A 14,702-nucleotide genomic window follows, 5' to 3' on the forward strand; every position below is an offset into this window, starting at 1 on the left:
ACAGGAGGGGAATGTAAGCATGCCTGGCCCAGCAGGAGCAACACAGCATTTCAAAACTCTCTTCTGTGAAAAACTTTAAGTTGGAGATAAAAATATAATTTTAAAAAATCAGTATAATCTAAAACAAATTTGAAACCAAATACCTAAAAACCATCTGCTTACATATATGTTACCTCGGCATCCAGCAACTCTCTTAAAACATCTCTGCAGAGGAAGTGTTCACAGGCTCATGCGTCCAACTCCGTCCCCACTGATGTCAGACTGCATTTGTACCACTTGACTCTTTCAAGTGATAGCATTTCAGATATTTCTTTCCCTGTGAAGTAGGCTATCTGTCTGGTTTACTTTGTTTTACTAAAGTACTATTGTGGCTGCGGAATGCCATAAGTACAGCACTTTCTAATTGTAATACCATGGAATTCCCACTTAAATATGTTTTCTCATATGGGGTATAACCAATAAAGAAAAAAATGTATGCACACACACACACACACACACACATCACATGCTTAAGTAGAATTACTTGTTTTTATTAAATTATAAGGGCAGAAGCGAACTAAATATCTTTTCTCTTTATTTTAGATGACTTTTTCATCAAAATGTGCTATTTTCAGTCTGTCAAATTTTAACTTAAATCCTCTAAACATTAACTTTAAAATGACCTATGAATCATAATTTCAAATGTGAAATAAGAAGGCATCAAATGGACTACTGTTTTATTTTTACTTTTAATACCAAGAATAAATCTGGTTAGTCCAAAATAAACTATAGCAACAATTTCCCACCTACTGCTAATATTTAGTATTGTGTCCCGAACCAGTGGTTTATTTTTGCTATGCTGAGGTAGAGGACCAGGCTGACAATGAAGTATTCTTCTGTTTCCTCGATCCATACCAGCTCCACGTGCACCGTTCCTGTCGAGTCTTCGTAGTCAACACAGTACGTCGGTCCCACGAAATAAGGACCGTCAGAAGGGTTGGGAGAAGATCGCATGCACACCGGGGAGCTGAAACACCAAAAGGGTTTCCCATATTCATCCAAGAGAGTTACATCCATTACAGAACAACTCTACAAAATAAGCACAAATATTTATACGTGTGAGGACAAAACGGCTGATTCCACCTGGCTGTCAGGTCTAATTGATAAATGTATGAACGTGTAAGTGAAGCATACAAGAGTCAAGTGAAAGAAGAGGGAGAATGGAAAAGAACAAAACCACAGGAAGAGGGCACAGCACACACAAAGAGTGTGATGGAATGGGACACGTGTGCAGGACTGGAAGCTACGGGGCACGGCTGGGCTCACAGATGGAGTCACGAGGGCAGGGCGGGTCTGTCCACCACTGCACCTGCTCACGTCACTGGTACAATCAAGGCAGGTCTGGTAAAGGAATGAGAGCAGTAAGTAAGGAGCAGGAAAACCAGGAAGTGGACACTGGTGGTAGTGGGCCACTGGTGGAGAGTTGGTGACAGCCCTCAGTGAGCAATCTAGTAACTCACAGGAAAGAAGAGATGGGAGAAATATGAGACAAACTGAGAAGTTGGTATCTGGACGTGAGGAGAATTTGAGGAGAAGAAAAGTGCCAGGTTCAGACATGCTGGATCTAAAGGGCATCGCTGTACAGGGACTCAACTCAGGGCCAGGAGACAGAACTGGAGATACTGATAATTATTAATGTTATTTTGTTGTCTCTTTATTGAATTTATTGGGGTGACATTGGTTAATAAAATTTTACAGGCTTCAGGGATACAATTCTATAATACATCATCTGTATATTATATTGTACTAGAGGCCTGTTGCACAAAAAGATTCGTGCAATAGGCCTTCCCTTCCCCTGGCTGCCGACAGCGGTTTTCCTCCAGCACCCAGGACCCAGGCCTTCGCTCCGGCCGGAGCCGCCTTCAGTCTTCGCTGCTCCGGCCAGAGCCGCCTTCAAGCCTTTGCTGCTCTGGCCGGAGCCGCCTTCAAGCTGGTGGAGCCGCCAAGCCTTCGCTGCTCTGGCCGGAGCTGCCTTCGCTCTGCCGCTTTCCTGCCTACGTATGCAAATTAACCGCCATCTTTGTTGGTGGTTAATTTGCATATCTCGCTGATTAGCCAATCAGAGGCGTAGCGAAGGTATGGTCAATTACCATGCTTGTCTATTATTAGATAGGATGCTCACTACCCCAAGTCAAGTCACCTTCTGTTATTACTTATCCCCCTCCTTTACCTTCTTCTACCTTCCCCCATTTCCCCTCTGATAATCACCACACTGTTGTCTGTGTCTATCAGTTTGGGAGAATTTTTTGCTTAATTCCTTCACCTTTTTCACCCAGTTCCCCAACTCCCCTCCCCTCTGACAGCTGTCAGTCTATTCTCTATCTACTAATGTTATTAATGAGCTACATTTTAAATTTATTTTTAATTGTGTTAAAATACAAATAACATAACCCTTTTTAAATGTACAGTTCATTGGCATTAAGTACATTAACAATTTTTTTGCAACCATCACCACCACCCACATCCAGAACTCTTTTCATCTTGCAAAACTGAAATTCTTGACCAAATTCATTAAACAACTCCCAATCCCTTCCCCCAACCCCTGACACCCAACCTTCTACTTCCTGTCTTTGTGGATATGACTACACTAGGTCACTCATATAAGTGGAATCCAAATGTATCTCCCCTCTGTGTCTGGCTTATTTCAGTTAACATCATGTCCTCAAGGCTCATCCATGCTATAGCAGGTGCCAGAATTTCCTTCCTTTTTAAGGAAGAGTACTATTCCCTTGCATGTTTATCCACTCACCTGCCAACGGACACCTAGGTTTCTTCTACCTCCTAGCTATTGTGTATAATGCTGCTGAGAACATGTGTGTACACTGTGAGCTGTATTTTTTAACATGTTCTATATATCAGAGACTGATCCCAGCAGTTTGCATATATATTTAAATTCATTCGCAATAATCAATAATTCAATTCTCAAGACACAATGAACTGATATCAAGGGTAAACACTAACCTTTTCAGACATGGCTCATTATTTGTCATAATTCATGCCCTGTATTAGTGTGTTAATAATTGCAACTTAGATGCTATTATTAGAGATCAGCATGGACTGAGCGTAGATAACAGCATAATTACAGAGTTATCACAGACATCGGCATAGACTTGCTGTCAGAAGTCTGTACACAGCTAAATGGGTTGACAGTGCTGACCACTTGGATCTGAGGATGAGCAGGTCAAAGGGTCTTGACTCAAAAAATGTGTATCTTAGAGAAATGTAAATAATGCAAACATTCCAAAACTTAGGGAAAATGAGATGCGAACTGGTTCCCACTGTGGAGGAGACCGGAGTGAAGAATGGGCCCCGTGAAATACCCCTGACCCCTGACTGCAAAGACGCAGACCAGAACTGAGAGCCCTACCCATGGCAGAGGGTGTCCATCGATTGGTTCCAGGAGCCCCTTTGGAGCCTGGACCTTGGTCCTGATGCCTGTCCAGGTCCCAGAGCAGCCCCCATCAGCCTGACAGCCCACATCATCACCCTCTCTGCTTCTGGCATGACAGGGACCACAGCTCACAGACAAGGATAAGGGCCATCCACACTGCAGCCTCACTGAGCTGAGACCTGGAACCAGAGCTGGTACTGAGAGCTGGAAGATGTCTCTGTCTGATCTCGTGGCCGGAGCTGGAATAAGCAGCCATCAGCACGGCTGATTGAGGAGGGGACCATGTGTGGCCACGGCAGTTCCCAAGTAATACAGGTGGTGGGTGGTTCTGGAAGCCACCGAACCTGTCTTTACCTTCACCCTTCACAATTGAACTGCTGGTCTGGTGGTCTCTTGGTTTTCTTACTTAAAGCCTCAGCTGAACCCACAGAACAGAAATGTAGTTAGAACCGTGAGCCAGGGGGAGACATCCCGGGCAAGGCAGAGAGAAGGAAACTGGGAGGGAAAGGTCAAGGGCCCAAAAGCCCATGCCCTTTAGCAGGTGACTTACTTTCTGCTTTTGCCCCCCAGCCGCCAGCTAAAGACCTGTGAGCTGGCTATCTGCAAAGCCCTGCCCTTCTCAAGTCGAGCATTCTCCAATCCCTCCATGGGCTACACACTGGCCTAGCACACAGGGGGCATATGAAACCTTCAGTAACTTCCCACAAACACGTGCACCAAAACCCAAGCTCTTTACCACGGGGTTATCCCTGTAGGAGCTGCCAGCCGGCCCAATGCCCCCTGCTCTGTGCCAGCTCGTTCTGCACACAGCAGGGAGCCTTGTCTCACCCAGGACAGGGACATGACACCCGGGCACTGGTGCCAGAAGTACAATGGACCCATCTAAATCCATTTTTTTACAAGTCATGTCTGTGGTCTTTAATATTCCTTTGTATGTAATAAACGATCTTTAAAACAACTCCATTATACCAAATTACAAGTGGCTCAAGAGATAATGCAGTTGACCTTGAACAGCATAGGTCTACACTGCACGGGTCCACTTACATGTGATTTTCTTCAATAATTACTGTAAATGTATTTCTTGCCCTTATGATTTTCTTTATAACACTCTCCAGCTTACGTTATTGCAAAAATTCAGTACATAATATATATACTATACACAAAATGTGTTAATCCACTATATATGTTTTCAGTAAGACTGCCAGACAACAGTAGGCTATGAGTAGTAAGTTTTAGAAGTCAAAAGTTATATGTAGATTTTCAACTGCACTGGGGACTTAGCACCCCAACTTCTGCATTGTTCAAGGGTCAACTGTATTTAATGATAATTAAGTCCTTTTAATGTTCATTGATGATAATACTGCTCTTGGTCTCAGTCATCATCACTGATAGTTCCAACAAGGTGTCCACACACGTACGGCAGAATAAAGCTTTGTTATTGGAGGACCTCTGCATTCACAGGAGATCCATCCCACTGAATATAAACATCCTATTCACTCCCACAAAATAAAGATGGAGAGTAGCACAAACCAGGGGCAGCCATGGTCACAGGGGCAGCCATGGTCATAAGGACCACAGAAGGAAATGAACATATGCTAGAGCATCCCGCTCCTGCTCCTCCTCTCCCTCCAGACACCCTCCCCTTCCCTGCCAACTCCCAACCACTAAATCAACTCTCCCATCCATGTGGCTAAGTTTTGATAGAGATTTAAGTTGATTTAACTGCTCAAAGAAATAGCTGTGTCCTGGAAGTCATAACTGCAATAAATTTTGAGTTGGTGGGTGAGTAGTTAAGATGCTTTGAGTCAATGTTATTTGCCTGGTCCAACCTGCAGCTCCACTCTTTCTCCACAGAACAAACAGACCGAAGGGGTTGGAGGGACACACGGTGCAACCAGCACCTCGCAGCAGGGCCTCCTCCACCTCGCTCGGGGAACGCTGATAAAGGCAGTGGCTAAAGGACATGCACACACCTTCGGCAGCAGAACAATAAATCTAGGACTTTAAAAGCAATATCGTACATACACATCAACAGACATTTTTACTATACAGAGACCAGGGCACTTTAAGGAAAGAAAGCAGCCCTTACCTTTATGCAGCCATCAAAGACATCAGTTCTCCAGGAAAGGCCCACTTTGCCAATCAGTGGCAGATGCTCTGTGCTATTTTGAAAATGTATCACAATGAGCTTCACATATCCATTTTCAATATATCCTGAAAAAATTTAATGGATTTTAAGTTACTCTATACTGATACAGGACAAGACGTCGGGACTCTGCAGGGTTGCTGCTGCATGAAGGTCGCCTCACAGCTAAGAACCGGAGCCCCTGGTGGAGGAAGCACTGGCATTGCTAACCCAGACGTCTGGCTGAAAGCCAGGGCAGTGCACCTGCATCCCAGAGACAGAAAAACATGTGGGTGCTCTGAAAAAGCGGGAGAGGACTGGGGTGAACCTGGATACCCACCCCATCGCTGATGGAGAGACTGCTAAGGAGGCAGATGAAGCTAACAGCAAGGGAAATGGAAAATGAGGATGGGTGCGGTCTAAGAAAGGAGAGCCCAGAAATGGCCCAGACAGGACGATGAGTGTGGGGAGCAGAGAGAGCTGATGAAGTGAGGGGTTGGGGAGCAGGTGAATATGGATGCACACACAGAGTGAACATTTCTAATCATGCTCTAAATAAGTCAAAATCCTTACATGTGCTACCAATAGCGTGAATGAGACCAGAGGCCCTGTCCCTCCGCTGACCAGCTCAAAGCCACCTAAGAGGAACCTGGCCACCAAGGGCCCATCACAAGCCGGGCACACGCATGTTCTGATTTCCAAGACACTTGTGGTCAGAGAGCCTGCAGCACAGCTGAGCTCCAGGTACCCACCCATTTCCTTACAGTCTGAAACACGACCGTCACGCATATCAGCACCTTCCCTGGATGAATGACTTCTGCAGAGACAGACACCTGGACAGAGGTTAACATGTGAATCACGGGGCAGAGCAGATGGAAGAGGAATGGGGAAGAGCACGTGTTCTTTGACCCTCAGCTGGTGATGTCACACGATAAAATAAAACCAAAACTTGCTTGCCTTGGGAGCCAAAGCCCTATTCTAACAATTCTATACAGTGTTATACAGTGTTCTCATGCAGGTGTAGCCCGAAGATGCAGACCATGCTCTGCCCGCTGCCTCTTCTGTGACACAAGGTGCTCTGAGAGACAGACCCGCTTGAAGCAGGTGTTGGGGGCCCTGTGGGAGGGCGCTGTTAGCCAGGGCAGCAGGCTGCTGTGGCCCAACCTTGCTTTTGTTCCAAGGACAGAGGCTGCGAGTAATTAGCAGGAACTGTGCAGCCTCGCTCCCCCTGCCCGAGGTGTGGAGTGAGAGCCAAATGACACTGTCTTCCCAGGCAAGTCTGCTGTCACCACAGGGTTCGATGCAGCAGGCAGGAACTCTGCGAAGAGTGGCCTCAGCGGAGGCACAGTAATGACACTCCGAAAGGACCAGATGTGGCTCTGCCCTGCTCTGTGTTCCTGCGCGGCCGTGCGCAGAAGCGAGAGGCCTCCAGCTGGCGCAGCCGGACGTGCCGGACAGAAACGGGACTTCATTTTCCATGTGGCTCGTCCTCAGGACACTGCCGAAAATGGACCCCAACGTACAACAGCCAATAACATCTCAATGGCAATGTCGGAGCTAATGAACGCAAAGTCTGTGCAGGAGGCAAGGACTGCTGTTACTTTATCATCACCAGACACCCTCCCCTTCCCAGCCACAACTGTAATATCCACAGTATCTTAAAGGTCAGCACGCTTTCCTGCAACCCTCTGTGACCGCTGTGTCCATTAGAGAAAAGTGGTAAAGCTCATCCTACATTTAAACAATCTGCTTTGAGCTGGTCAGCGGAGGGGCAGGGCCTCTGGTCTCACTCATGCTGTCGGCAGCATGTGTAAGGATTCTGACTTCTTTAGAACATGAGCAGAGGTGTGTACTTTATGTGTGCATCTATATTCCCCTGCTCCCCACCCCCTCACTTCTCTGGCATCTCTCTTTGCAATGAAGGTGTGTATGAACGTGTGTGCATATAAAGAAGGTAATAATTTTGAGTATTTGTACACCATGTGTTAAGCACTTCACCTGTAGTAGCATAAAAGATTACTTTAAAAGAACACCTTAAAATAACACTATTAAGTAGGAATTATAGTTTTCTGAATCCACAGGTGAGAAAACGTTGCGGAAAGAGGTTAACAGTACCTTACCCAAGGTCATTCATACTGCTGGTAAGTGGCAAAGACACAGTGCAAACTTGCTCTGTGCCTAGAGTCCATGTTATAATAGATTAAAATACATAGAAAAAGGGGGAACAATCACTGATTAGTTTCAGACTAGCTGTGTGTTTACAAAGTGGATTAAATTCTCATGAAGTTGTGCTCTTGTATTATTGCCAGGAGAGAAAATCTACAAATTAACATAAAAATATGCAGGGGAAACATTTTATGACTCCCCAAAATGTCTGGTAATTTCTCCATCTGTGAGTCCCACACTCACTCTGGCCCCTTCCCAAGCTACCTTATCTCTAGGTAATGAGTGACCTGGGTCCCTTCACTGTGAACTAACATGCCCTCATTGAATTCCTGTGTTCCTGAAACCATTCAGAATAAATCCTAACCTTAACCAATCAATAAGACCATGCCAAATGTAGCGGAATGCCATTCCAGCCTCACCAAAGTGGCCTTCAGTGACATGCATGCCCCAACATGGCCTTGGGAGTCGCAATGACCTCATTCCAAACCCTACCCAGCCATTCACTGACTGTTCAGCCATGGTCAAACTCCAAGCTGAATTAAATAAAGATACAAATGGAAAGTACTTTATAAAGCTTTGTTCAGATCAATGGAATTAATAATAAATGCTGACGTTACAGTGTAGATTGTTATATAGGTTAAGTGTGCTAAGCACCTGACATGATTATTTCAACAATAGTATTCCATTTAAAGGCCAGTCTACTGCCAAGCAGAAAGTAGAGGTGTAGCATGTTCAGGGATTGCAAGGTTCACTATTGCTAAAATATCTACCTAACAGCCCTGGCAGGGTAGCTCAGTTGGTTAGAATGTTGCCTCAATGTGCCAAGGTTGCAGGTTTGATCCTCAGTCAGGGTACATACAAGCAACCAATGAATATATAAATAAGTGGAACAACAAATCAATGTTTCTCTCTTTTTCTCTCTTTCTCTCTAAAATCAATTTTAAAAAAGATATCCAGTTATCCAAATTGATCTATAGACTTAATGCAACCCCAATCATAATCCCATCAGGCATTTTAATAATTAATTTGTAAATAATCAGTATATATAAATAAATAAAATTTGACAAGCTTATTCTAAAATTTATATGGAAATATTAAGGACCTAAAATAGCCACACAATCTTGAAAAGAAGAAAAAAAAATGACTTCAAATTGACTATAGAGCTACAGCAATCAAGATAGTATGGTATTGCTATAAAGACACACAAATAGATCAACAGAAGAGATGGGTCCAGAAATAGACCTAACACTTTATAAGCAATTGATTTCTGACAAAAACATCAAAATAATCCAATGAGAAAAGAAAGTCTTTTCACAAAAAACAACTTGCTATCCCTATGGGAAAATAAAATGAACCTCAACCCATACCTCATCTGTTACTCAAAAATTAATTAGGATGGATCATAGACCTGAATGTAAAAGCTAAAACCAAAATACAGCCAGAAGGAAAGAAAGAATATCTCCATAACCTGAAGTATGAAAAGTCTTAAGAAATAAAAAAAGAAAACAACAACTACAAAATAAAAAATGGATCAATTATATTTCATTAAAATAAGAAATTTCTGGTCACTAAAAGATATTAACAAAATGAAAAAGCAAGCCACTGACTGGGAGAAAGTATTTGCAAAACATGTATCAGAAAAAGTAAAGGTATCCAGAATACATAAAGAACTCCTACAATTCAGGAATAATGAAAAAAACAACTCATTATTTTTAAAAAGGCAAAAGATTTAAGTGATACTTCAAAAAGAAGATATGCAAATGACTAATAAGCACATTAAAAAGTACTTAACATTACTGGCCATCAGAAAATGCAAATCAAAACCACCATGAGCTACCATTACCACCACACAGGAGAACAGCTACAATTCAAAAGACTAATGACATCAAATGTTGGTCAGGATATAGAGCAACCCGAATATTTGATGAGAGGAGTATAAGATAGTGCAATCATTCTTTAAAAAAAAAAAAAAGTTTGGCCATTTTTTATACATAAAATTTTCTTACACATTAAAAAAGTGGCATTCCTATACATAAAATTTTCTTACACATTACAAAAAAGTCTGGTAATCTTATACATAAAAAAGCTTGGCAATTTGTAATACATAAATCTACTCTAAGACCCAACAATTCCAAGCCCTAAGTACTTAACCAAAAGAAATAAAAACATATGTCAAAAAAAAGTCTTCACCAGAATCCTACAGCAGCTTTATCCATAATAGCCCAAAGCAGAAAACAACCCAAATTTCATGTCCATCAACAGGAAAACAGGCCCTAGCCCAGGGGTGGGCAAACTTTTTGACTCGAGGGCCACAATGGGTTCTTAAACTGGACCGGAGGGCCGGAACAAAAGCATGGATGGAGTGCTTGTGTGAACTAATATAAATTCAAAGTAAACATCATTAAATAAAAGGGTAAGGGTACGGTCTTTTTTTTTTTTTTTTTTAGTTTTTTTCATTTCAAACTGGCCAGATCCGGCCCGCAGGCCGTAGTTTGCCCACGGCTGCCCTAGCCGGTTTGGCTTAGTGGATAAAGCGCTGACCTACGGACTGAAAAGTTCTGAGTTCAATTACAGTCAAGGGCACATGCCCGGGTTGTGGGCTTGATCCCTGGTAGGGGGCGTGCAGCAGGTAGCCGATCAATGATTCTCTCACATCATTGATGTTTCTCTCTCTCTCTTTCCCTCTCCCTTCCTCTCTGAAAAATCAATAAAAATATATTTAAAAAAAAATAAACACAGGAAAACAGGTATGCAAATTGTGGCACAATCAGTGGACTACTATTCATCAGTAGCTAGGAATGGCTAACGATACTTGCAACAGTACAGATAAAACTCAAAGGCATTTTGCTGACAGGAAGAATCTAGATACAAAGGAATGTGGTGAAAGAACCCAGAAATAAGAGCACACCCTGTGTGATGCATTTAAATGAAGTTCTAGAACAAGCAGAATAATCCAGGTTGAAAAACCAGAAAGATGTCTGTGCAAGTTCTTGTACTCTTCTTTTAATTTTTCCTAAATTGGAAATTAGATCAAAATAAAAAGTTACAAAACAAACAGCACTCAATACAGGTGCTAGCTGTGCTGGCCTTCCTGGGAGGGCCCCTCTGCTCCCTGCACTGGCTGCCACTTCTGCATCCAACCTGTGACCCTGGCCAAGCCTCAGATCTGGGTCCTCACATCTCAGTCACCTCCGTGGCTGGTAGCACCCTTCCACCTACGCTGATCTGGTCCTGTTCTAAACCCCTCTTGCACACTTGGACACTGAACTGTCCTCAATTGTTGCTGTATCTTAGATCTGATTCCTCAAATAAGCCACTGTCTTTGGGAATAAAGGTCCTGTCTTCTATGGGCATTCATAGCACTTCTAACATCATTTCTCAACTATAATTAGAGTTCATCTTGCCTCTTAAAAGGTGGAAAGTAAAGAATTTTGGGAAGAGAAACTGGCAGATGGAGTGATTTTCCTAAGGCAAATAGAAAAAGAGACAAGGGAGTTAAGTCAGATCAGAACCCCCTGAAGAAGGAAAATCAGAACATGGGTTAACTAAGCAGAGAAACCTGATGAGGCAAAACTGAATGAGATGGGACCCCAGCCCACCACCTCAGGTCAGTACACACAAAGAAATGAAACAGACATCCATAGCAACTCTCAGGTATATGTGTAAATCTTGGGTAAAGATTTATCAGGAGACCCTATAAACTCAAAAATATTTGCCACAGAGCATTAACAATTTAAAGCTGCAGAGACCTGATGCTACAGAGGAACAATGAATAACAAGACAGTATAATCATTAGAGTCTAATGATCACACAGAGTTGGCACTAACTCTCAAGGACAGGAAATCTTTAGTGTCCCTGTTCCCTGTTAGGTCTCTAGCATAAATCTCCTCAAGGCATGTCCACGTCTTCTCTCTCTTTCTCAGCTAGTTGTTTTCAGATACCTGTTATTTTCCAAACCCCTGATCCACATGAAATTTAAGTAGCTATATATAAACATAGATAGTAGAATATCAAAAGAGAGAAGGTCTCTAAACATGAGAAGGATCAGAACTCTCCCTCCCATTTTTGGTTGTTATATAAGTTACAAGAGTCAAATGAATTAGAGAGATTGAAAAGTAAAAATTCCTAATTATTTAGGAAATTTCCCTCCCCAGCTCAGGCCTGGTGGATGTGATGGCATCAATAAATCTCCTATAAACTTTTGAGCCATAGGTCTCTACTTCTTTCATATTAACTAGGGTCCTAACAGGCCACATTTGCCAGTCATATTGTTCCTGATATTGGTGACAATTAACTGGATTTTACACAGAACAAATTATGTACTGAGACTCTTTAAAAATTCACTGTTCATTAATTCAATAGTGTTTGAGAATAGCTTTTTCTATTGATATATTTAAAGGTTCAGACTGGTATTTTCACAGTTTTATTTCCCTGGCATGCCTTTGGACCAATTTTCTATCAGTCCAGTCCATTTGAGTATAAATTATTTTTTTTCTAGACTAGCCTTCCAAAGACATTTAAAGATAAAGTATATGGTTAGTTGTTTCTGCTTCTCTTCCAATGTTCCTGAGAAACACATCCAGATCAGCCTCATGCTTCCGAGGGCAGCTAGAAACCGGGCTCAGAATAAAGCATCCTGCTCATCTGGCCGCAGGGCTGAGTCAGGGCTGAGTTCGTGACCTGACTAAAGCCAAGGAGATGCAGTGAGGCTGGGGATGGTGGGAGAGCTACTCTTGGTAAAGGCAGCCTCAATGGACACGCATTTGTAATTTTCCCTAAGGAACTGCTGCTCATTCAAGAAGTTAGAAAAGCAATGTCAAGGTGAGCAGTGTGGAAGTTATCCATGGAGGGAAGTCCAGGACATCAGGAAAGGGATTCTGTGAGGCTACAAAGGATGAGATGCTGACAGGATAGCCCAGACTGTGTACTCAGGAAAGTGAAGCCAGGAAGAGATCAAAGACCTGAAACAATGAGAAGAAACCTGAACAGTTCAGTAGAAGTGAGGCACAGGAATCATGGAGGAATCATTTGTGATCTGAGAAGCGGGTCTCAGCTCAACGTGCTGGGGATCTAGAGTCCTAACACCAAATGATTCACACTGGGGCAAAGATGAGAAGACCCATTACCTATGTTCCTTATTAGACTTAACATCCTCAAACTTCTTGGTTTAAGTAATAGATTCTATTTCCACAATCACCTTAATAAATACCTTTGAAAAAGCAACAAAATCTTATTTCAATCTCTTTGAAAACAAAATTTAAAAAAACACACTCATATCCTTCCTTTTAAAGGATTAAAAGAAGTCAAATCACCAAAGAGAAAGAGCAAATCAAACTCTGAGGCCAAATCTGAAGCAGAAGTCAGAGTCTAGAAATGCAGGGAGATGAAAAGGGCTTCCCTGATGGTTTCCGGAGGCACGAGGCTCCTCCACAAACGTCCTGGGTCACAGGAGAGCCAGCTCAGGGCCCAGCCTGTGAGCTGCAAAGGCCTCCAGCCTAATGCTCTGCTGTTGCCACGTTGGATTCCTAATGTTGGACATCCCAACAAGGAGTCCACAGCTGCATGTCACACAGGGCCTCGCAAATCACGCCCTCTCTGAGGAGCTGTGACAGAATGCATGGATAGCTGGGCTCTCCATTCTGTGAGTGGTGATTTGTAATACTGATTTTTTATAATGGGTCATAGGATTAACAAAGCAGGGGAAATGTACTAACAACCATTGATGAAGATACTCTAAGGCAGTGGTCGGCAAACTCATTAGTCAACAGAGCCAAATATCAACAGTACAATGATTGAAATTTCTTTTGAGAGCCAAATTTTTTAAACTTAAACTATATAGGTAGGTACATTGTTATTAACTTAATTAGGGTACTCCTAAGGCTTAGATAGAGCCACACTCAAGGGGCCAAAGAGCCGCATGTGGCTCGTGAGCCGCAGTTTGCCGACCAAGGCTCTAAGGAATTATCCGTTCTAATTTTTCTAGGTAATCACCACCCAGACAGGACTGTACTACTTCTAATGCCTTCCTGTTATGATAAGTGCTTAGAGAACATAAGCCGACCTAGAAACATAGAAAGTAATTAGTATCAAGGAATAAAGGGGACGAAAAATAGTCATCTATTTTGGGAACCAATAAAAATAAGATAGCACAATATATGCAAAAAAAATATCTGAAACAAACCTTAAAGAGAGATTTTATGGGCTTATCAGATTCTGATACTGAAAAGTTGAATAACTCCATGTTTTGGGTAGGAAAAAAGAAGTTTCTAGGACCCATAACTTCTTTTATCCTCTCAACATTTCCTGTTATGCCTTAAAGAGTAAGCATTGAATATTTAATCAGTATTTTAATGAGAAACATATTGCAAAAACTCTACAGGATATAGAACAAATTTAACAAACAACTAATAGAATCATAATCTAAAAGAATTTACTCACAGGGGCAACACAAAAAGGAAGTATCAATGTGCAGAGAAAGGTGCAGGACCTACATAAGGAACGTTTCTCTCAACTTACATAAAAGGGTAGTCCAAAACCCTAAATAAAAATAGATCAATTCCTTCCAAATTAATGTACACATTTAATACAAATCTGATCAAAATGCAAATGAGATATTTTTTAATCTGCCCAAGTAATTATTAAATACATCTAAAAGAATAAATGGATGGAAATAACTAAGAAGTCTTTGATAAAAGCTCATTAGTAAGAAATCTTATGTTAGGGGAGGATCATATCTATATATATAAAGAGCCAGGGGCCATCGCAACCAAACAAACGACCGACCAGGCTGTGTGGGGGGGCAAGGCTGGCAGGGGGGTTAGTGAGGGGCAACCAAACAACTGAGCTGCAGGCTGTGTGGGGCGACCAGGCCAGCAGGGGGGCAGTCAGAAACGACCAAATGATTGAGCACCAGGCTGCGTAGGGTGACCAGGCCAGCAGGGGGATAGTGAGGGATGACCAAACGACTGAACAGCAGGCTGT

At 42.5% G+C, this 14,702-nt stretch overlaps 1 protein-coding gene across 1 annotated transcript in view; it reads right to left on the reverse strand.

The window, feature by feature from the left end:
• Positions 1-607: 607 nt before the first annotated feature.
• FBXO15 (F-box protein 15) overlaps positions 608-14,702 on the reverse strand; it is a 44,975-nt gene continuing 30,880 nt past the window's right edge. Inside the window, exons 9-10 of the mRNA XM_005861568.2 lie at positions 5,520-5,644; positions 608-1,068 (exon numbers count right to left, since the gene is read on the reverse strand). Of these exons, the coding sequence (XP_005861630.1) occupies positions 799-1,068; positions 5,520-5,644 (395 nt within the window). The 3' untranslated portion in view covers positions 608-798. The remainder of the gene's footprint in view (positions 1,069-5,519; positions 5,645-14,702) is intronic.

This window comes from Myotis brandtii, unplaced genomic scaffold (assembly GCF_000412655.1).
Source record: "Myotis brandtii unplaced genomic scaffold, ASM41265v1 scaffold154, whole genome shotgun sequence".
NCBI lineage: Eukaryota > Metazoa > Chordata > Mammalia > Chiroptera > Vespertilionidae > Myotis > Myotis brandtii.